Source organism: Haliotis rufescens, unplaced genomic scaffold (genome assembly GCF_023055435.1).
Source record: "Haliotis rufescens isolate VD_foot unplaced genomic scaffold, xgHalRufe1.0.p SCAF_4, whole genome shotgun sequence".
Classification (NCBI taxonomy): Eukaryota; Metazoa; Mollusca; class Gastropoda; order Lepetellida; family Haliotidae; genus Haliotis; species Haliotis rufescens.
This window is the reverse complement of record NW_025964112.1, coordinates 62662963-62686174: the sequence shown is the minus strand read 5'-3', so window position 1 is coordinate 62686174 and position 23212 is coordinate 62662963. Positions and strand designations below refer to the sequence as shown.

Below are 23212 nucleotides of genomic sequence, written 5' to 3'. Positions count from 1 at the left end.
TCGTACATGGCTCCAGTTACTGGACAACATGGCGGCGACAGTGGATTTGGTCTGGCGGGCACGCTTGAGAATGAGTCCCATTCAACAAGCACTCCGTCGACTTTGGGCGAACTCGGAAGATCTCGAGACTGTGCTCGAGACTCCGTAGTGGCTCATTACACACCTCCAGTGGTGGACCGAGGTCGGGAATCACTCCCGTTCCGTCTCTCACAGTTCAAACAGACGCGTCACTCTCCGGCTGGGGAGGCGTTCTGAATGATCACACTGCCTCGGGACTATGGTCCCAGCTGGAGATCAAACTGCATATCAATGTGCTAGAACTGAGAGCGGTCAGGTTGGTGTTCCAACGCTTCCCGGATCTGCTTCGTGGCCAAGTGGTTCGTCTAGAGATGGACAACCAAACGGCGATGACTTACATCCGGAAGCAGGGGGGAACGGCGTCTCCGTCGCTTCGACGAAAGACGTGGCAGTTCCTACTATAGTGCGACTCTCACGATATCAGGGTGCTACCTGTTTATCTCCCGGGGGTGGACAACGTCCGTGCGGACGCTCTGTCTTGCCGGATCCTCGCTCCTCACGAGTGGAGGCTCGACCCGGGGATATTCGGGATTTTCTCCCTGTTATACAGGTCGTTACAGGTGGATCTGTTTGCGTCTGGGTTAAATAACCAGACACCAACGTTCTGCTCCCGAGTCCACGACCCGAGGTCGGTGGCACCGGACGCCTTTCAGCTAGATTGGACGGACAGTTCTGTGGGCATTCTCCCCAGTACCTCTGATTTCCAAGGTCCTGTCTCAGCTAGGCACTCAGCCTGCGCGACTAATTGTGCCCCTGGCACCTCTTTAGTCGGCGCAGAGTGGGTTTCCAGTAATACTCAGGTTTCTGGCTCAGCCTCCTGTTATATTACCTTTACGACCGGACCTCCTATCCCAGAACGGGGCCCTCCACCCGAATCTCAGGATTCAATGGGTGGCTTGGCCACTGTCAGGAATCGCCTCCAGAAGAGCGGTATTCCTGCACGAGTTGCAGACACAATACTGGCTTCGCGGAGGGATTCGACAAACGTTCAGTACGATAGATAGGCCTGCTATGCGCCCAGGTGTGTCGATAGAGGGATTGCAGATCTTTTTTCTGCAGATCTCGTATCCGTGCTTGAGTTTCTCCAGTCGCGACTAGATGACGGCCTGGCCGCATCAACAGTCCGAGGGTACTCTACAGCTATCGCAGCTTTTCACGTCCCTGTCGACGGGGCACTTCTGGGTGCACACCCATTAGTGCAGCGCTTTTTAGCAGGTGTGGACAGGATCCGACCGCCAGTCCGGCGGATCAGTCCCCCTTGGGACTTGTCAATCATTCTAGATTGGCTGTCCGGTCCTTCCTTTCGGGATCTGTCGTCTCTCTCTCTTCAGCTGTTGAGCTGGGAGACGGCGTTCCTTGTGGTGGTAACGTCCGGCAGACGGGTAGGCGACATTCGTGTTATGTCAGCCGATCCCAAAATAACTGTCTTCCATGGGGTCGATAAATATCACCGGGACAGTCAGTTTTCGTCTACCGGACTATTACCGTCCTAGGGTCGCACACGATTCCACGTGAACGGCTCCTATTGAGCTACCCGCTCTTTCACAGCCTTCCTCGTCGGGGACCACTGCAAGACATGCTCATGTCTTGGATGTCCGCACGACTCTCAAGGCCTATATCAGCGGAAATATGGGTGTCCGTAAGGATAACCAACTATTTTGCTGTTACTGCGGTAGGAAGGTTGGCTCACCTGCGAGTAAACAATCTATCTCGAGGTGGATAGTTTCAAACATTTGTACAGCGTATACGCTTACAGGCAGGGACCCCCCTACCAGGTTGAAGGCTCATTAGGTTAGAGCAGTGGCTGCGTCAAAAGCGTACGCCGCGGCTCTGCCCATTGAACAGATCTGCTCCGCGGCTATTTGGAGCCAGCCGAGCACGATTCATCAAACCTTACCAACTCGACAAACACTCAAGCGAGCGTACTCGGTTTGGTCAGTCAGTTCTCCGAACTGGGCAAAGTTCTAATCTCTAGCTGATTGAGCATTCGAGATTTTAGACAGTCTTCCGGTTATACTGCTCAGTAATGGTCCGGATTTTATCTTCTGCGGTCGATAAATATCAGTCCTTACTACTCGATAATACTCGTATTTTGCGCACGCACTCCTTCGATCCTCGGGGACCCTCTGGCCTAGCTCAGCGCTGGTTATGGTCTCTCACTTACTTACTTACTTTGGAGATTTAACGTGCGCTTTCCGACTGATGCGTATTTCGTGGTCTCTCGTGATCTACGCCCTTATATCACTTGTTCAAAAAAGTGTGGGGGGGTGGGAGGTGTTTCGAGTTCTCAACTTATGACAAGCCGCAAAAACAGGCTTTATCATAATATATGGTCGACCACGCCCTGTCTCTAGCCTGCCTCACGATAAGGTTGGTTCCATTTATTGAACTCAATATTTTATTCTGTTGAATAATCAAATACGATGTATTTATTTACGCCTGTTGCTGACGGATGCCACTTCCTAGATTATCTTTGGGAGTCTGTCTTGATGCAATAAGTGCCCCAAGGAGGATTTAATCAGAAAGAGAATTTTACAAACCTGTAGAGGTTATGAATTCTCTGATGAAATCCTCCTTGGGGCACGGCCACCCACCTCCCCACATTCCGTCAGCATTTGACATATGGAAAGTGATTTGGGTGAGAGTTGCTCCCCCTGGCGTGAGGCGCCGTTGGGGGTGAGGCCCCGTAAGGGTGGTCGTATATCATACAAAAACGAAGTTTTTTGTGTGGTAACATTTTTTATTAAGGAAAATGGTTACAACTATGTCATATAGATTTTCTTGAGCAAGGAAAATGCAATAAGTGCCCCAAGGAGGATTTCATCAGAGAATTCATAACCTCTACAGGTTTGTAAAAACCTGCGGGTTTCCATCGAAACAGAGCGTCATGTGAACAGCGTCTGTATCAGATTCGACGACGACATCCACTTACAAAGAGTTTACTTCGTCGACATCGCAGACATCAACGCTGTTCTACCCTACCCTAGCGCCAGCGTCCCTGAGAGAGACTCTTCCTCGGCGCTCCCCGGGTTTTCCACGACGCCCATAGGGTTTCGTGTTTTATCGCAAAACTCGGGTACACCACTTGATCGTCTCTCACACAGTTCATTGAGGATTGTCTGTGTGTGGAGTTTGCACCTCAGTTCCGACTCCAAGGCGGTTTTCTCGGCTACTGCGCAGAGTGATTTACATGTCACGTGTCAAGTACTCGGACTGTCAACAACTCCGACCGGATTTAGGTCAACTTACCATGGCAAGGGGTGCCATGTATTTCTACAGATTGGTTTCCATGTCTACCTGTACGCTTGGTGATACCACTCAACCAGGCGCCTGTCGCAGTCCATCCATGCACGGATGTTGGAAACAATAGACCTCCTCTACCAACACGGCTGTCACGAGGAACCTTGTTTCATCAACCCTTCGCTATAAGAACGATAGCGCCTATAGGCGTTCAAGGGATGGAAAAGATCGCCTTCCTTCGTCCGGTTTGATCTTTTCGACTACGACAGGTAGTCCTATCTTCCGCCTTGACTACCGGACACAGTGTCGATTTGATACTTAAAGTCCCTCGGCCGTCCCACTGACCCCTGTTGCATACCTGCCTCGTATCGTGTTGTCGTCCTCCATCGTCACCTTGATATAAGAACAGGAGTACTTATACGCCGCTTCAGGGATGAAAACGATCTCATTACTTCGTGCAATGGCCATATTGCCTCGACTTCCTACTACCCGGTTACGTCGATGCCCCGGCGGTCGATTGTGAAGCTGGTTTACTTCGTCTACTTGAGGTTGGCTCGCAGGCGATCACACCTTTTTTCCGAATCGTACCGACGGTACGCAATCGCAGACCCCTGTTGCTGACTACCTCCCCTGCCACCTTGTCAGTGGCTAGTGGCCCACGCCAGCCCACATTGTGACCACCTGTGATCCAGAGATCAACACCATTGGCACAGCAACAGCCTCGAGATAAATGCTTATCCAGGACGGCACTTGCTGACAGTGCATTCTCGGTCACGCCCTGTTGATCGTGTCCACTGACGACGTCACCGTAGTGTGGTGTTTGCGGACCCAGAGTTCTCGCCCCTCTCCCGGCGCCACAAACTCGACCGGCGCCCCCGAGAATCACCATCTTCGGCGTTCCAGGCGCCTCAAGCTCTCCGACGCCTCACGCTCTCCGGCGCCTCGGGCCAGACTATGTGAAACGGTCGACACCCCAACCCTAGATCTGTTTGCCTCATATCTGAATGTGGCCAGCTGTCGTCTTCCATTCCACCTGTGCCGGATACGACCGCTGTGGCAGTCGAAGCCTTCCATCGTTCCTGAGAAGGATTACGCGCGTACGCTTTTCCGACTCCGGTTCTCCCTCCCACGGTTCTTCAGAGATCCAGGCCACTCGACCCCTGCCATTGACTTTGGTCTCGCCTTATTGGTCAGCCAGAAGTTGGGTTATCGACCTCCGAAACATAGCCAGAGACAACCCCTGGAACTTCCGGTGTGGTCCAACCTTCTGCTCCATCCACACGGTCTGTTGCCACACCCTCATACCCGCATGTTATCGTCTGCACGCCTGACACACATGCAGAAAGCCAAGGGCTATTCAGCTAGAGCGACCAAGGCTATTGCTTCAGCCCACCGTCCATCTACAGGGGGACTGTATGCTGATAACTGATGCTTGTTCCAGGCATTTTGTTCTGACAAACACCAGGATCCGATGACAGCGTCACCGCAGATCCTGGATCAGTTCCTTCTGTACTTGTGTAGCACCCATCGGTTGAAGGGCTTACCACCCCCACATACCTGGTCGCCATCTACTCCGTTCTGGCCATCCCGGACGATCGGAGAAAGACGAAAATTCCCGACCTACGGGCCTGGCTGCGCTCGTTCAGTCTTGAAGACCTGAAGACCAAGTTCGGACCGCCTGCGTTGGATCTGAATGTGGTCTTCAATACCCTTCGAACCACTCCCCTCGTCTTCCTTCTTCGACCTTAAGTAGAAGACGGGTGTTTCTACTGGTTTTGACTACTGCCGCTCGAGTCCATGTACAGCACGCCCTCGACGCCTCCCATGCCCGGTTCGAATGCGGTACCCAGGGCGCCGTTCATCATGGACCGTACTGGGACGTCAGCGTAAAGATTCAACTCCCAGGACAGCCTGATAGATCATTCCTTGTCCCCTCCCCCCTCGTCCAGTGTGGGTGCCGAGGATGAGGATGAGCGTCATTATGCCCAGTAAGGGCACTGAAGGTTATTCTACGATCTAAAGACTGCCGCAAGTCTAGGAAACACCTTTTTCTGCCGGTCTCCCCTTCGTCGCTGTCGTTGGTCAGCCGGAATACTTTTCCCTGTGGCTCCGGGCGGTCATCCTTAAAGCGTATGAGCCGCCGGATTGGACCCTCCCCCCAAAGGCTATTACCTGAAATAAAATGAGATCAGGGCGATCGTATTTACACTGGTTCTTCACGGTATACTGTTCCATCCCGTCGTTCAGGGAAGCCTGCTCGTGGCGATCGGACACCGCCTTCACCAACCACTACTTCCGTGATGTAGCCTTGAAAGTTGTCGCCGGCGTTCACAGTTTTGGTCCCTGGTTGTAGCCCAACAGGTCATCTATCTCCGACGCCACTGATTCTCCGATATCCTGAGCGGGGCCCGTCGACCTTTCTGGTGTTTATCACCCCAGACGAGACGGCTCTCTTGCGTTCCGCATTCGCTCTTAGGTCAGTTTTAGTTTTGGGTTACCCGACTCATTCTATTGCTGTCACCTATCCGGGTTTTACTTTTTGCATCAACTCTCGTTTCCTGACGACAGGAATGGTAGTAGATGTGGTCACCGGCGCCGACGCCGACGCCAACGCCGCTGCTTCTCTGGTACCTGAGCGGTGCCCGTCGACCTCACCGGTGTTCCTTGCCTCCAGCCTAGAGGGCTCTCCTGCGTTTCGCATTCGCTCTTGGGATTGGTCGTAGATTTTGCCGCCGACGCCGCTGATTCTTCGATTCCCCGAGCGGGGCCCGTCGAACTCTCTGGTGTTTATCACCTCAGATTAGCTCTAGGTTCTACTGCGTTTCGCTTTCGCTCTTCGGTAAGTTATATATTTTGGCTACACGCCTCATTGTATTTCGGTTACCTATTCGGGCGTTTCGTTTTTGCATCGACTCTTGTTTCCTGAAGACAGGAATGGTCGTAGATGTTCCGGTCATCACTTGTATGCGGTGCGGATTCATCGGACCTTGACGAGGGTTTAATATGGTTCACATCTGCAAGTATGCCCACCGGCCAAGCCGTCTGATAAAGATGCAATACGGAGTAATGCAGGATAAGTTAAAAAATTTAGTAAAATCTAAATATTTTTTACATTTGTATACTTATCCTGCATTACGAAGTCTAAGTTCCCTCCCTTTCGCTACGCTACCTCCCCACGAAGTTTCAGATGTTATGTTTAAAGCAGTTATGTCTTTTGGTGTGACGTCATGACTTCCGGGTCACGTGCCGACTGTGAGAGGGCGCTGCCTCCTGGGCTGGTTGGGACAACTTTCTTCAGCAGCTGGATCTCACACAGTTCGTCTCTCTGTCAAACATAGCAGTAAATGCAATACGGAGTAATGCAGGATAAGTATACAAATGTAAAAAATATTTAGATTTTACTAAAATCTTACAGGATAGTATTGGTAGGTGTAGCACCAGGCTGGGTTAACATAGCTGACAGATTGTTTCATGTGTCATATTGTTTTAGAAATAGTATACAAATTAAACATGATCCTATGTTTAGGATCCTAAATGTAACTCATTCCAGGGACAGATTAGCACCAGCTTGCTAGTCTAGTAGTTCAGACCTGTGTTTACAGGAAATCATGTAACAGCTATTGTTTTGATAGCTTACATAGAACTTTCCCGGTTAGGACATCTCCAGATTAACAATTGATCTAAACATCAACCTCTGATGTTATATTTGAATGATGTTGGATACAGCAAGTGCATCTAGGGTACTATTCTGTAAGGGTGTCATGTGTTATAGAGATAATCATGATGATGTAATTATTGCACAGATCGAGGATCTGAAGACCCAGCTGGATTCTGCACGAGGGAGGTCAGGGAAGGAAGGTAGCCTTGAGGACCAGATGCTCGGGAGGACGTCGGCACGGCGGAGGACGCAGGACGAGAAGTATAAGGAAGAGCTGCGGAAGGTTGAGAAGGACCGGAAAGAGGCCCAGGAGGTGGGTGTTCATGGATGTTGTTATTGTGGGGAATACCTAGGACCCAGCAAACCCCCTGGAGATCAGGGTTTGAATTGGTCTTCAGCAACCCATGCTTGTCATAACAAACAACTAACAGGATTGGGTGGTCTGACTTGGTTCATGCATATCATCGTATCCCAAATGTGTAGATTGATGCTCATGATGTCACCTTCTGGATTGTCTGGTACAAACATGACCAATGTCATATAGCTGGAATATTGCTGAGTATGGCAGGTAAACAAACTGTAAGCCAACCAAATAAAACAGTACATTTAAGACAGATGTTCATGATGATAAGTGTTATCCCTTGGGGGTAAGTTTGGTCACTGCAGATTACTGCTATACGTGGTATATTCCATGGAAGGCATACACTACCAAGCACAGATGAGACATGGCAGATGTTAAGCAATAATTCAATGTTAACGTAACATGAAATGATATGCTATGAAACAAGGGATGTTCAAGTCCACCCCACATCTCTATATACGGTAGGTTTAGTGTATGTTCTCGATTTCCTAAGAGATGATGGTGTAGCATTGTGGTAGGTCAGTTAGACTGCAGATGCTAGGTCTCTCATTGTGTCCCCATCTGATTCTGTTGCAGTGATGAGGATGACTTAGTCAACATGATCATTAACATTGTGTATACCCTTTGCAAATGCATGATGTTCACTGCGATGCTACGTTACGTATTGATGAAAACCAGGGAGAACCTTTGACATAGCATAAGAAGTAAAATTGGTTTGTTTGTCTGTTATTAATATGATTATGAAAAAAAAAATAGGTTAATGAATAATTGAATACTGCTGTACAAAAAACATGGTAGTAAATGAATGTCATACAGTCTCTGAAACAAATATACTTCAAATGAGGATTTAGCATATAAACATGAATATTCATTTAGATTTTGGAAATATTGATATGAATAAATTCAGTTTGAATGTTATTTGTGCACTCAGTGATGGTGTCTTCAGAAAGCACATAATGACATTGAGTTATAACATTTGCTGTTGCTGCAGAGAGCTGCTTCTGAGCTGAAGGCCTTGGAAGAAGATCATTCAGCACTGAAAAACAAAATGGATGCCTGCAAAGCAAGGTACTTAAACATTTATGTCTCTGTTTTATCTGTCATTCCAAAAATACCTTGCTAAGGAAGAAATATTTTCTTACTCAAAATAATTTGATGTCCATGTCTGTTTTCAGGAACAAGGTGTTGTCCAATGAGACAAAGTCCCTAAAACAACAGATTCAGACTCTCCTGGAGAAGGGAAAGAACGATGATGAGCTGGTGCAAGCCCTAATGGTAAGTGTGGAAGACGATGGTGAGGTGGTCAGGGTGGGAAGTGATGGTGAGGTGGACAGGGTGGGAGGAGATGTGAGGGTGGACAGGTTGGGAGACGATGGTGAGGGTGGAAGGTTCATTGAGGGTGGACAGTGTGGGAGATTATGTGAGGGTAGACATGGTGGGAGATGATGGTGAGGGTGGACAGTGTGGGAGATGATGGTGCGTGTGGACAGGGTGGGAGGTGATGGTGAGGGAGGACAGGGTGGGAGATGATGGTGAGGGAGGACATGGTGGGAGATGATGGTGAGGGAGGACAGGGTGGGAGGTGATGGTGAGGGTGGACAGGGTGGGAGGTGATGGTGAGGGAGGACAGGGTGGGAGGTGATGTGAGGGTGGACAGGGTGGGAGACAATGGTGAGGGTGGACAGGGTGGGAGGTGATGGTGAAGGAGGACAGGGTGGGAGACAATGGTGAGGGTGGACAGGGTGGGAGATGATGGTGAGGGAGGACAGGGTGGGAGACGATGGTGAGGGTAGACATGGTGGGAGATGATGGTGAGGGAGGACAGGGTGGGAGGTGATGTGAGGGTGGACAGGGTGGGAGACAATGGTGAGAGTGGACAGGGTGGGAGATGATGGTGAGGGAGGACAGGGTGGGAGACAATGGTGAGGGTAGACATGGTGGGAGATGATGGTGAGGGAGGACAGGGTGGGAGGTGATGTGAGGGTGGACAGGGTGGGAGACAATGGTGAGAGTGGACAGGGTGGGAGATGATGGTGAGGGAGGACAGGGTGGGAGGTGATGGTGAGGGAGGACAGGGTGGGAGGTGATGTGAGGGTGGACAGGGTGGGAGACAATGGTGAGGGTGGACAGGGTGGGAGGTGATGGTGAGGGAGGACAGGGTGGGAGACGATGTGAGGGGGGACAGGGTGGGAGATGATGGTGAGGGAGGACAGGGTGGGAGATGATGGTGAGGGAGGACAGGGTGGGAGACAATGGTGAGGGTGGACAGGGTGGGAGGTGATGGTGAGGGAGGACAGGGTGGGAGGTGATGTGAGAGTGGACAGGGTGGGAGACAATGGTGAGGGAGGACAGGGTGGGAGGTGATGGTGAGGGAGGACAGGGTGGGAGATGATGGTGAGGGTGGACAGGGTGGGAGATGATGGTGAGGTGGACATGGTGGGAGATGATGGTGAGGGTAGACATGGTGGGAGATGATGGTGAGGGTGGACAGGGTGGGAGACAATGGTGCATATGGACAGGGTGGGAGACAATGGTGAGGTGGACATGGTGGGAGATGATGGTGAGAGTGGACAGGGTGGGAGATGATGGTGAGGGAGGACAGGGTGGGAGACAATGGTGAGGGTGGACAGGGTGGGAGATGATGGTGAGGGAGGACATGGTGGGAGATGATGGTGAGGGAGGACAGGGTGGGAGGTGATGTGAGGGTGGACAGGGTGGGAGACAATGGTGAGGGTGGACAGGGTGGGAGACAATGGTAAGATGGACAGGGTGGGAGATGATGGTGAGGATGGACAGGGTGGGAGGTGATGTGAGGGTGGACAGGGTGGGAGATGATGGTGAGAGTGGACAGGGTGGGAGATGATGGTGAGGGAGGACATGGTGGGAGATGATGGTGAGGGAGGACAGGGTGGGAGGTGATGTGAGGGTGGACAGGGTGGGAGACAATGGTGAGGGTGGACAGGGTGGGAGACAATGGTAAGATGGACAGGGTGGGAGATGATGGTGAGGATGGACAGGGTGGGAGGTGATGTGAGGGTGGACAGGGTGGGAGACAATGGTGAGGGTGGACAGGGTGGGAGACAATGGTAAGATGGACAGGGTGGGAGATGATGGTGAGGGTGGACAGGGTGGGAGATGATGGTTAGGGTGGACAGGGTGGGAGATGATGGTGAGGGTGGACAGGGTGGGAGGTGGTGGTGCGTGTGGACGTGGTGGGAGGTGGTGGTGCGTGTGGACAGGGTGGGAGGTGGTGGTGCGTGTGGACAGGGTGGGAGGTGAGGGTGGACAGGGTGGGAGATGATGGTGAGGGTGGACAGGGTGGGAGATGATGGTGAGGGTGGACAGGGTGGGAGGTGATGGTGAGGGTGGACAGGGTGGGAGATGATAGTGAGGGTGGACAGGGTGGGAGGTGGTGGTGCGTGTGGACAGGGTGGGAGGTGATGGTGAGGGTGGACAGGGTGGGAGACAATGGTGAGGGTGGACAGGGTGGGAGACAATGGTAAGATGGACAGGGTGGGAGATGATGGTGAGGGTGGACAGGGTGGGAGGTGATGTGAGGGTGGACAGGGTGGGAGACAATGGTGAGGGTGGACAGGGTGGGAGACAATGGTAAGATGGACAGGGTGGGAGATGATGGTGAGGGTGGACAGGGTGGGAGATGATGGTTAGGGTGGACAGGGTGGGAGATGATGGTGAGGGTGGACAGGGTGGGAGATGATGGTGAGGGTGGACAGGGTGGGAGATGATAGTGAGGGTGGACAGGGTGGGAGGTGGTGGTGCGTGTGGACAGGGTGGGAGATGATGGTGAGGTGGACAGGGTGGGAGATGATGGTGAGGTGGACAGGGTGGGAGATGATGGTGAGGTGGACAGGGTGGGAGACAATGTGAGGGTGGACAGGGTGGGAGACAATGGTGAGGTGGACAGGGTGGGAGACAATGGTGAGGTGGACAGGGTGGGAGATGATGGTGAGGTGGACAGGGTGGGATGTGATGGTGCGTGTGGACAGGGTGGGAGACGATGTTAAGGTGGACAGGGTGGGAGACGATGTGAGGGTGGACAGGGTGGGAGATGATGGTGAGGTGGACAGGGTGGGAGATGATGGTGAGTGTGGACAGGGTGGGAGATGATGGTGAGGTGGACAGGGTGGGATGTGATGGTGCGTGTGGACAGGGTGGGAGACAATGGTGAGGTGGACAGGGTGGGAGATGATGGTGAGGTGGACAGGGTGGGATGTGAGGGTGAGAGTGGACAGGGTGGGAGACAATGGTGCATATGGACAGGGTGGGAGACGATGTGAGGGTGGACAGGGTGGGAGATGATGGTGAGGTGGACAGGGTGGGAGACGATGTTGAGGTGAACAGGGTGGGAGACAATGGTGAGGTGGACAGGGTGGGAGACGATGTGAGGGTGGACAGGGTGGGAGATGATGGTGAGGTGGACAGGGTGGGAGACGATGTTGAGGTGAACAGGGTGGGAGACAATGGTGAGGTGCACAGGGTGGGAGACGATGTGAGGGTGGACAGGGTGGGAGATGATGGTGAGGTGGACAGGGTGGGAGACGATGTTGAGGTGAACAGGGTGGGAGACAATGGTGAGGTGGACAGGGTGGGAGACAATGGTGAGGTGGACACGGTGGGAGATGATGGTGAGGTGGACAGGGTGGGATGTGATGGTGCGTGTGGACAGGGTGGGAGACGATGTGAGGGTGGACAAGGTGGGATGTGAGGGTGAGGGAGGACAGTGTGGGAGGTGATGGTGAGAGTGGACAGGGTGGGAGATGATGGTTAGGGTGGACAGGGTGGGAGATGATGGTTAGGGTGGACAGGGTGGGAGGTGGTGGTGCGTGTGGACAGGGTGGGAGATGATGGTGAGGGAGGACAGGGTGGGAGACAATGGTGAGGGTAGACATGGTGGGAGATGATGGTGAGGGAGGACAGGGTGGGAGGTGATGTGAGGGTGGACAGGGTGGGAGACAATGGTGAGGGTGGACAGGGTGGGAGACAATGGTAAGATGGACAGGGTGGGAGATGATGGTGAGGATGGACAGGGTGGGAGGTGATGTGAGGGTGGACAGGGTGGGAGACAATGGTGAGGGTGGACAGGGTGGGAGACAATGGTAAGATGGACAGGGTGGGAGATGATGGTGAGGGTGGACAGGGTGGGAGATGATGGTTAGGGTGGACAGGGTGGGAGATGATGGTGAGGGTGGACAGGGTGGGAGGTGGTGGTGCGTGTGGACGTGGTGGGAGGTGGTGGTGCGTGTGGACAGGGTGGGAGGTGGTGGTGCGTGTGGACAGGGTGGGAGGTGAGGGTTGACAGGGTGGGAGATGATGGTGAGGGTGGACAGGGTGGGAGATGATGGTGAGGGTGGACAGGGTGGGAGGTGATGGTGAGGGTGGACAGGGTGGGAGATGATAGTGAGGGTGGACAGGGTGGGAGGTGGTGGTGCGTGTGGACAGGGTGGGAGGTGATGGTGAGGGTGGACAGGGTGGGAGACAATGGTGAGGGTGGACAGGGTGGGAGACAATGGTAAGATGGACAGGGTGGGAGATGATGGTGAGGGTGGACAGGGTGGGAGGTGATGTGAGGGTGGACAGGGTGGGAGACAATGGTGAGGGTGGACAGGGTGGGAGACAATGGTAAGATGGACAGGGTGGGAGATGATGGTGAGGGTGGACAGGGTGGGAGATGATGGTTAGGGTGGACAGGGTGGGAGATGATGGTGAGGGTGGACAGGGTGGGAGATGATGGTGAGGGTGGACAGGGTGGGAGATGATAGTGAGGGTGGACAGGGTGGGAGGTGGTGGTGCGTGTGGACAGGGTGGGAGATGATGGTGAGGTGGACAGGGTGGGAGATGATGGTGAGGTGGACAGGGTGGGAGATGATGGTGAGGTGGACAGGGTGGGAGACAATGTGAGGGTGGACAGGGTGGGAGACAATGGTGAGGTGGACAGGGTGGGAGACAATGGTGAGGTGGACAGGGTGGGAGATGATGGTGAGGTGGACAGGGTGGGATGTGATGGTGCGTGTGGACAGGGTGGGAGACGATGTTAAGGTGGACAGGGTGGGAGACGATGTGAGGGTGGACAGGGTGGGAGATGATGGTGAGGTGGACAGGGTGGGAGATGATGGTGAGTGTGGACAGGGTGGGAGATGATGGTGAGGTGGACAGGGTGGGATGTGATGGTGCGTGTGGACAGGGTGGGAGACAATGGTGAGGTGGACAGGGTGGGAGATGATGGTGAGGTGGACAGGGTGGGATGTGAGGGTGAGAGTGGACAGGGTGGGAGACAATGGTGCATATGGACAGGGTGGGAGACGATGTGAGGGTGGACAGGGTGGGAGATGATGGTGAGGTGGACAGGGTGGGAGACGATGTTGAGGTGAACAGGGTGGGAGACAATGGTGAGGTGGACAGGGTGGGAGACGATGTGAGGGTGGACAGGGTGGGAGATGATGGTGAGGTGGACAGGGTGGGAGACGATGTTGAGGTGAACAGGGTGGGAGACAATGGTGAGGTGGACAGGGTGGGAGACGATGTGAGGGTGGACAGGGTGGGAGATGATGGTGAGGTGGACAGGGTGGGAGACGATGTTGAGGTGAACAGGGTGGGAGACAATGGTGAGGTGGACAGGGTGGGAGACAATGGTGAGGTGGACACGGTGGGAGATGATGGTGAGGTGGACAGGGTGGGATGTGATGGTGCGTGTGGACAGGGTGGGAGACGATGTGAGGGTGGACAAGGTGGGATGTGAGGGTGAGGGAGGACAGTGTGGGAGGTGATGGTGAGAGTGGACAGGGTGGGAGATGATGGTTAGGGTGGACAGGGTGGGAGATGATGGTTAGGGTGGACAGGGTGGGAGGTGGTGGTGCGTGTGGACAGGGTGGGAGATGATGGTTAGGGTGGACAGGGTGGGAGATGATGGTTAGGGTGGACAGGGTGGGAGGTGGTGGTGCGTGTGGACAGGGTGGGAGATGATGGTTAGGGTGGACAGGGTGGGAGGTGGTGGTGCGTGTGGACAGGGTGGGAGGTGGTGGTGCGTGTGGACAGGGTGGGATGTGAGGGTGAGGGTGGACAGGGTGGGAGGTGATGGTGAGAGTGGACAGGGTGGGAGGTGATGGTGAGGGTGGACAGGGTGGGAGATGATGGTGTGTGTGGACAGGGTGGGAGGTGGTGGTGCGTGTGGACAGGGTGGGAGGTGGTGGTGCGTGTGGACAGGGTGGGATGTGAGGGTGAGGGTGGACAGGGTGGGAGGTGAGGGTGGACAGGGTGGGAGATGATTGTGAGGGTGGACAGGGTGGGAGGTGAGGGTGAGGGTGGACAGGGTGGGAGGTGAGGGTGGACAGGGTGGGAGATGATGGTGAGGGTGGACAGGGTGGGAGATGATGGTGAGGTTGGACAGGGTGGGAGGTGAGGATGAGAGTGGACAGGGCGGGAGGTGAGGGTGGACAGGGTGGGAGGTGAGGATGAGAGTGGACAGGGTGGACAGGGTGGAGGTGAGGGTGGACAGGGTGGAGGTGAGGATGAGGGTGGACAGGGCGGGAGGTGAGGGTGGACAGGGTGGAGGTGAGGGTGGACAGGGTGGAGGTGAGGGTGAGGGTGGACAGGGTGGGAGGTGATGGTGAGAGTGGACAGGGTGGGAGGTGATGGTGAGGGTGGACAGGGTGGGAGATGATGGTGTGTGTGGACAGGGTGGGAGGTGGTGGTGCGTGTGGACAGGGTGGGAGGTGGTGGTGCGTGTGGACAGGGTGGGATGTGAGGGTGAGGGTGGACAGGGTGGGAGGTGAGGGTGGACAGGGTGGGAGATGATTGTGAGGGTGGACAGGGTGGGAGGTGAGGGTGAGGGTGGACAGGGTGGGAGGTGAGGGTGGACAGGGTGGGAGATGATGGTGAGGGTGGACAGGGTGGGAGATGATGGTGAGGTTGGACAGGGTGGGAGGTGAGGATGAGAGTGGACAGGGCGGGAGGTGAGGGTGGACAGGGTGGGAGGTGAGGATGAGAGTGGACAGGGTGGACAGGGTGGAGGTGAGGGTGGACAGGGTGGAGGTGAGGATGAGGGTGGACAGGGCGGGAGGTGAGGGTGGACAGGGTGGAGGTGAGGGTGGACAGGGTGGAGGTGAGGGTGGACAGGGTGGGAGGTGATGGTGAGTGGGGACAGGGTTTGGAAGTGAGGGTGAGGGTGGACAGGGTGGGAGGTGATGGTGAGTGCGGACAGGGTGGGAGGTGATGTGAGGGAGGACAGGGTGGGAGGTGATGTGAGGGAGGACAGGGTGGGAGGTGATGTGAGGGAGGACAGGGTGGGTGGGGATGTGAGGGTGGACAGGGTGGGAGGTGGTGGTGAGAGTGGACAGGGTGGGAAGTGATGTGAGGGAGGACAGGATGGGTGGTGATGTGAGGGTGGACAGGGTGGGAGGTGGTGGTGCGTGTGGACAGGGTGGGAGGTGATGTGAGGGTTGATAGGGTGGGAGGTGATGGTGGGTATGGACAGGGTGGGAGGTGATGTGAGGGTGGACAGGGTGGGAGACAATGGTGAGGGAGGACAGGATGGGAGGTGATGGTGCATATGGACAGGGTGGGAGGTGACATATAGCTTTCCATTCCCATCCTCCACATGGTGATGGGGCGGTCGGGTAGCCTAGTGGTTAAAGCGTTCGCTCGTCACGCTGAAGACCCGGGTTCAGTTCCCGACATGGGTACAATGTGTGAAGCCCATTTCTGGTGTCCCCCGCCGTGATATTGCTGGAATATTGCTAAAAGCGGCGTAAAACCTTACTCACTCACTCACTCCACATGGTGATACACCTGCCCTTGTACCCCGACAGAGGCAGCTGCAGCAGTTGAAGCAGATGCTGGAGACGTCGAACCAGCACCAGCAGAGCAACATGGAACGGCACCAGGAGAAGATGAAGGACATGAGCGTCAAGGTGCAGCAGGACAACAACATCGTAGAGCAGCTCAAGGCCATCGTGGCTGAGAAGGAGCAGAAGGTCAAGGTCTTGGAGAATGAGATCCATCAGATGAAACTCAATGTGAGCAATGTAAACTCAATCAGATTGCTATGATAGTTGTTGTTGTAATGGTGCTGTCATGGATCATTGCCTCTGCTGGTGCTGATTACCTATGATATAGCCGAATTAATTTGCATACAAATTTGCATGAAAAATGTTAAAGCCCAATAGTATAACAGCGCTGTGCATAATTACCCAATCTTGTCTTTCAGCTTGTAAATGTGAATATCTTGACAAATCTTTATCTACTGCAGTGAATGATACACAAGAGGGCTGTCTCTTTTATTATATCTGAGACATGTATCGCTGTTATGAGATTAGGCAACAGGTGAGTCACTTGGAGCAGCACATGAACAGAAAGTTAGAAGTTACCTGAAACAGCATTTTAAGCAAAATTGTTTTTAAAATGTCTACTCATTGGTTTAGATGTGAATGATAACATGTGAATAAATATGCAATGGCTTATCCGGAGCCCTGGAGGCAGCTGTGATTGCTAGGACCATTAAATTGTTTGACTTGACTTGAAATCGACCGATATGTGGATATTATAGATGCTACTTTAGCAACTTGTTTTTATTCTGGAGCTCCGTGTCTGTGTTTGCTACAGAAAGATTGATAGGAAGTAGAAGGAAAGTTTGTTGTACTTCAAATGTATGGAAGTATTTCCTGTGTCCCTGCAGCACATCCAGCGAGCCCAGATGGAGAGTGTGTCGGCCATGTTCCAGGAGCCACGCCCACCCTCGGGGCCCATCAGCAGCCGCCCTGGAACAGTAGCGTCGGATGGAGGAGATACTATCGTCCTCACCACTGTCACGCCACCAGAATCAAGGTAAGGACAAGCCCAGCTTCTTTTAATCATCACTCACAGACATAACATAAACTGGCTGTATATATACACTACTAGTCCTGTCTTTCACCCACACCTGAAATGTTTGAACCATTAAAGGAGCTGTTGTCCATGAGGGATATTCTTGTTTCCATATTCCATAGCTACAGACTGTTGGGTAGGGAGAGTATTTGCATGGGAGGCCACAAAGGAAGACAACTCTTAGCTGTCTATACTAATCTGTGGTAGGAGTTAGGTCTGGGCTGGGTCCAGATTTACTATCTGGGTAACCAATCCCCCATTACCCAACCTGACCCAGGTACCTGCTGTAAACCGACCTTCACAATTACATTCGTCGACTACATTATTCACATTCACATCATAAATATATACCATATTTTGGGGTGTATAATACACACATTTTTTGGGGAGAAAATATGGATGTGTAGAGACAGGTGTAACCATGAATAATTAGCAGATAAACATACTGTGTTTTCAATGAAGAGCTAGGTTACCTGTAAATTTAACCCCGCTACATTGAATTTGGAACCGAACGCGCAGCGTGAGGTTTCAAATGTTTAATTTGAAACCAATTTGACCAAATTTGAAAGCAATAAGAATCGAGTAAATTCCAAATTCATGGTAGAATTTTTTATTGTCACAGCCTTTATTCATTATCTCATGTTACTAACCAAGGGTCCAGGTAGTCCTAAGGGTACCTGGATCCTACTCATGATCCATCAGATCAGGGTACCAAAGTTACCTGTCCCAGCCCTAGTACTCTACCTGCTTGATACTATGTCTCAAGCCCGAGATCATGCAGATTGAATACCGGTTATGTGATTTCAGACTCAGTGAACGGCCACCAACTAGTAACAGGGTTGTAGAGAGTGCAAGAGCTCTGTCTCGGGTCTCTGCCAGACCGGCATCAGCCAGGTGAGTACCATAGTGTATTGAGTTTGTGTTGACACATTTTCATGTTGATGGTATGATTTGTTTTCAGTTAATACCAACAGACCATTTACTAATATTATTATAAGATCCAGATTAGAATTCAGCAACCCACGCTTGCCGTAAAAGGCTACTAACAGGATCCAGGGGTCAGCCTTGCTGACTTAGTTGATGCATGTCATCGATTCCAATTACGTAGATTGATGCTCATGATGTCAATCACTACATTGTCCAGACAGACCGCTGTCATATAGCTGGAACATTGCTGAGTGCAGTGTTAAAAACAAAAAAACAAATGTGTAAATGCTATTTTGTTACCTCACAAGCAGAATAAATGGCCTTAATTCCTCATGTGTGCATTCAGTGAATCCCAATTAATGCATGCACACCTTAAATACTATCTCATATTTCCTAAAAATATGACTGGAGAATAATCAGATTTAATCAAATTATCGTGTTCCTTAATTCTACTTTCTGAATATCTGACCCTGATCTGAGGTGATGTAGAGGCTGCAGTTAATCTTCCATGTCTTCATTGCCAAAGGTCTGAAGAGACGACAAAATGGATCAGGTGGTAAGGCTTGGTGCCATGGTTGATTGCATGGATCATTGCTCATAATGCTAATCACTGGATTGCCTGGTCCAGACTCCACTGGTTAAAGGCCGCCATGATTTTGTTTTAGTTTTGCTGAGCATGATGTTAAACAACAAACAAACAATAAATGGTTGCCTAAGTTTGGTTGTGTTGGCAGCAATGTGAGCGGCAACAACAGCGGGGTCGGGATGGCTGACCTGCAGTACCAGTGTCAAGAGTATCTCACCATGATGCAGGTGTCCGACGTCGAGCGGGAGAAGCTCGCCGAGCTGGTGCATGTTCTTCAAAAGAGGTGACTGTTTAACTGCAATGCTGCAGCGTTTGTCAGTTCTTTCTGTAATACAAGTTTTAATGTGGTATGAACATGACAGATCACCAATTTACATTTGACAACGTTGTTTAAGTTTAATGCTTTTGAATATTCTTCTTTCATTCCAATATTTTAGAAAGTATGTTATCTTCACATGATTGTGAACATTTCTACTTATTATTGTGACATTTTCAAAACTTCTAAGATATGTAAGTTTTAAGTACTGAAACTTGATAAAGGGTTAAGGATTTTTATTACTAATGTAAACAGGTGGACAAGTTGCTAATCTTTGATACATGTACTTAAGTATACAATACATATTTGATTCATTATCAAAAGTGGGAATTTGTGGACAAGACATGTTCAATAAATGTTTTGACATATTTGACTGTTTGTCTTCAGGATTGATGCAACATCAAGCAAATTGAATGACATGCAATCAGAGCTAATCCAAGAAAGGAAAAAAAATGTTGTGTTGGAGAAAAAGCTTGGGAAAGCCAAGCTCGATCCTGCTCTATCGTCTAGGACTAGTGCTAATGTGAAGACAGGCAGACTGCAGACAGCCAAGACATCAGCCTCGACCGCCAGGGAGTCCGTCACCCACCTCGACAGCATGGACAAGTTGGACCAAACAGAGCTTGAGGAACTCATCACCAGGTGAGTATATGTTCCAGTTTACTGTATCAAAATAGAAAATACTCTTAAGTATACAATCTCTTAGATATTGTGCAATGAACTGTTGACACTGGTTCACATGATTCACACAAATTTAGGGGACACAGGTGGCCCAGTCGACTAAGACTCAGGAATTTGCTTTGCAGAGTTGTGTACCCAAAGTGTGCTAGAAACTGGATCGTAGGTTCAAATCCCAGTTTATGTTTCTTGGTTTGTCAGCACCATACCTGTGCTTGTGGGTTTTACCAAAGAGGTATACGTCTAAAACCTGTATTATTTCGGGTTTTCCTCCAACATCAAGCTGACACACCATATAACTGAAAAACTGTTCAGTCACAGTTAAGCAAAGCTCACTTACATGAGTCGAGATTCAAGAATAAATAGAATGATCGGGATTAAATTGGTTCCACTTATTTATTTCAGTTGATACATTTAATTGTGTTGTAGTCTGGTATAATGTAAGCAATGTTGTTTGGTTCCAGTCTTGACATCCAGCGCGATGAGAACGAGGCTCTCAAGGCAGCGCTACAGAGCACCCTGAAAGCCAAGCAAGAGGACCTAAAGCTCTACAGCGACACGATGGATGAAACCAAGAAAGTCTTTCTCCAGGCTCTCCGACAGTTCAAACACAATGCTAACACATCATCTTGATCATCAGCTACACACGCTCTGACACCATCTCAAACATTAGTCACAATGTGTCCATTCACTCATTCTCCTATATAAGTCTAGTGGGTGTATTCTGAAGTGTGTCTGGTAGAAGAAGGAAGACTTATTGTAATATGATGTGCAGTTTTCACAATTTCTGAGTTGTGTCACATTTTGATCAAACAGTGATACACCGTCAGGAAAACCCACCTTCTGCACGATTTCTGTGGAGAACATCAACATACATCTTGCATAAATTGGATATTAATTCATACTCAGGAAATTTGTTAATCCTGGGAACATTGATCCAGAATCACAAGATGTCACTGTAAGGAGATACGAGACCATCAGCCCAGATGTTACTGTGTGTGGACGCCTTGTGACAAACACCTGTAAACTCATGACATGTTCTCCAAGCTCGGAGCATCACATTAAAGTGGTGGATTTATGCCCGTCCCAAGCCCCTGACCACCCTGCTGATGCTATAGAGCCGCTCTAGGCCAATATCTGGTTTTTGTTGATCACAAGATGTGTTTTGTGAGACGTTATTATTGAGTTGAATGTACTCTCTGTTATATATGTAGATCTGTAAACATGGAAATGATATCGTCTTGCTCAAACTTTTCTTAAAATATTCCGTCCTTTTTTGTTCATATGTAGCAACTTGTCCTGTTTTGGATCTGAATATCAGCTATTGTTTCTGTGGAAAAGAATTTTGTTTTGATATTCTTCTTGCCTTTTTTAATGCCTCTACATGAAATTAACCTTATAATCTACAAATTATTGTTTAGAGAACTGACATTGATAGAATTGTTAGTGATATGAATGAGGGCATTAACATGTGGAAATACATAAGGTAAACTGAGTTGTTTCCTCATCGTTCATGTACTCTAGAGTTAATCATCATATTCCGTCCTATGATTGCATATATTATGCATAAGTATTCTCCATTTCTCATTGCTGACATGAGAGTTTGATAAGCCATTCCACTGTTTTGGGGTATGAAATCTCCCTGTTGTGTTTAACAGTAGGAACATTCCTGCTTGAAGGACACTCAGTTTGGGGGTATTTACTTACATCAAGGCATGACAGCATAGTGTGGGGAAAGTGATGGAGGAAATAGATGTTTAGTAAAGCCCACAAGTATGGGCACCATGCTGACAAACCAAGGATCAGGACATTTCGATTTCGATTTAATAATCAGTGGATCCTGGTATGACTAGGGGACACAACTCTGCACAGTGAATTGTAGTGCCATAGACTACTTGGCCACTCGTGACCTAGGTGGTGAATGTATGACAGTCAATGTTGGTATGATTTACAACCCTGCTCTGTGGACAAGGTCCTTGTCCTGCCACTATATATATACACAGACATAGGTGCTGACATATAAGAAGTGACTTCAGTATATTTGCATTTATGGAGGTATAAATGCACAAACATATTAAAGTCAATTCTTATAAATTAATATGTCAACAATAATAGACTGCTTATTTAGTCAATTATATGCCAAGAAAACTATAGGCAACAATTTGAATCGGTGACATTCATCGCAATGTTGCAACACAGGCCCTGCCCATTCTGTTATCAGCCAATTAGGAAACAGTAGTATGTTAAAGAGTGTGGCCTAATTTCTTTGGGGGTTTATCGAGACGAAATAAAAAGAGACTGGTTGGTTAGCCAATCAAATGCCAGGGCATCACTTGCAATTTATTTATTCAGTCACACCAGCAGTACGTCCATCATGGGTGCAGGTTAATCATCCTGCTGTACAGCTTCCCACCAATAACCTGAATAGCCCAAGATGTTGATCACTCATTCCATAATCATTGATGTTCCAATGAGGTACATGTGTAGTTTCTGTTCAGGCATTGTTCACAGCTGTTTGCATTCACATCATTGCTGAAACACATCTCTCACCTTTGTTTTCATCACAAATATAATTTATGTGAAAAATGTTTAATATTCATAATGATATGCATGTACAGTTGTTGAAAGTGTTGTTTTTCAGAAAACACAAAATGAAGAAAAATAAAATGCACAAATAAACTTGATTCCAAAGTTTTCCTGCTAGCTTTGTATTGATTATTGAGTGACTATGGATTTATGCCGTTTTTAGCAATATTCCAGCAATATCATTGCGGGGGAAAGTCCCTGAAAATGGGCTTCACACATTGTACCATGTGAGGAATCGAACCCGGGTCTTCGGTGTGACGAGCAAACGCTACAACCACTAGGCTACCCGATTGCCCCGTTGATAAGCATATGTACCTTCAGCTGTACCTGCTGTACATTCGAGGAATGTTCAAATCCGGGGGCAGAATAGGAACCCTGTACACTGTACTTATGTTGGCAATGTGTGGCATGCTTCACGGTGGCATTGTACCCTGTTGGTAAGGATTGATGCTCAGTGTATCAACCACTGGTACAAAAATTGTATATCTTCAGGATGCAAAGAAATTGCAATGACTGCAGCATTATGCATTGACTCACACTGTGACATAACATAACACTGACTCACACTGCAGCATAAAACAACATTCACTTACACTGCAGCATAACACAACATGGACTCACACTGCAGCATTACACAACACTGACTCACACTGCAGCATTACACAACACTGACTCACACTGCAGCATTACACAACACTGACTCACACTGCAGCATAACACAACACTGACTCACACTGCGGCATTACACAACACTGACTCACACTGCAGCATTACACAACACTGACTCACACTGCAGCATAACAACACTGACTCACACTGCGGCATTACACAACACTGACTCACACTGCAGCATTACACAACACTGACTCACACTGCAGCATAACACAACACTGACTCACACTG

The 23212-nt window shown here is 50.3% G+C and overlaps 1 protein-coding gene across 2 annotated transcripts in view; it reads left to right on the top strand.

Moving 5' to 3' along the window:
• Positions 1-22492, top strand: part of LOC124127129 (coiled-coil domain-containing protein 13-like) — a 36826-nt gene extending 14334 nt beyond the window's left edge. For both annotated transcript variants that reach the window (XM_046490583.2, XM_048381776.1), the window contains exons 9-17: positions 7122-7289; positions 8329-8405; positions 8513-8612; positions 16163-16369; positions 17029-17177; positions 18024-18110; positions 18878-19012; positions 19433-19687; positions 20188-22492. In XM_046490583.2, coding sequence (XP_046346539.2) covers positions 7122-7289; positions 8329-8405; positions 8513-8612; positions 16163-16369; positions 17029-17177; positions 18024-18110; positions 18878-19012; positions 19433-19687; positions 20188-20356 — 1347 coding nt within the window. In that variant the 3' untranslated portion in view covers positions 20357-22492. The remainder of the gene's footprint in view (positions 1-7121; positions 7290-8328; positions 8406-8512; positions 8613-16162; positions 16370-17028; positions 17178-18023; positions 18111-18877; positions 19013-19432; positions 19688-20187) is intronic.
• Positions 22493-23212: the final 720 nt, after the last annotated feature.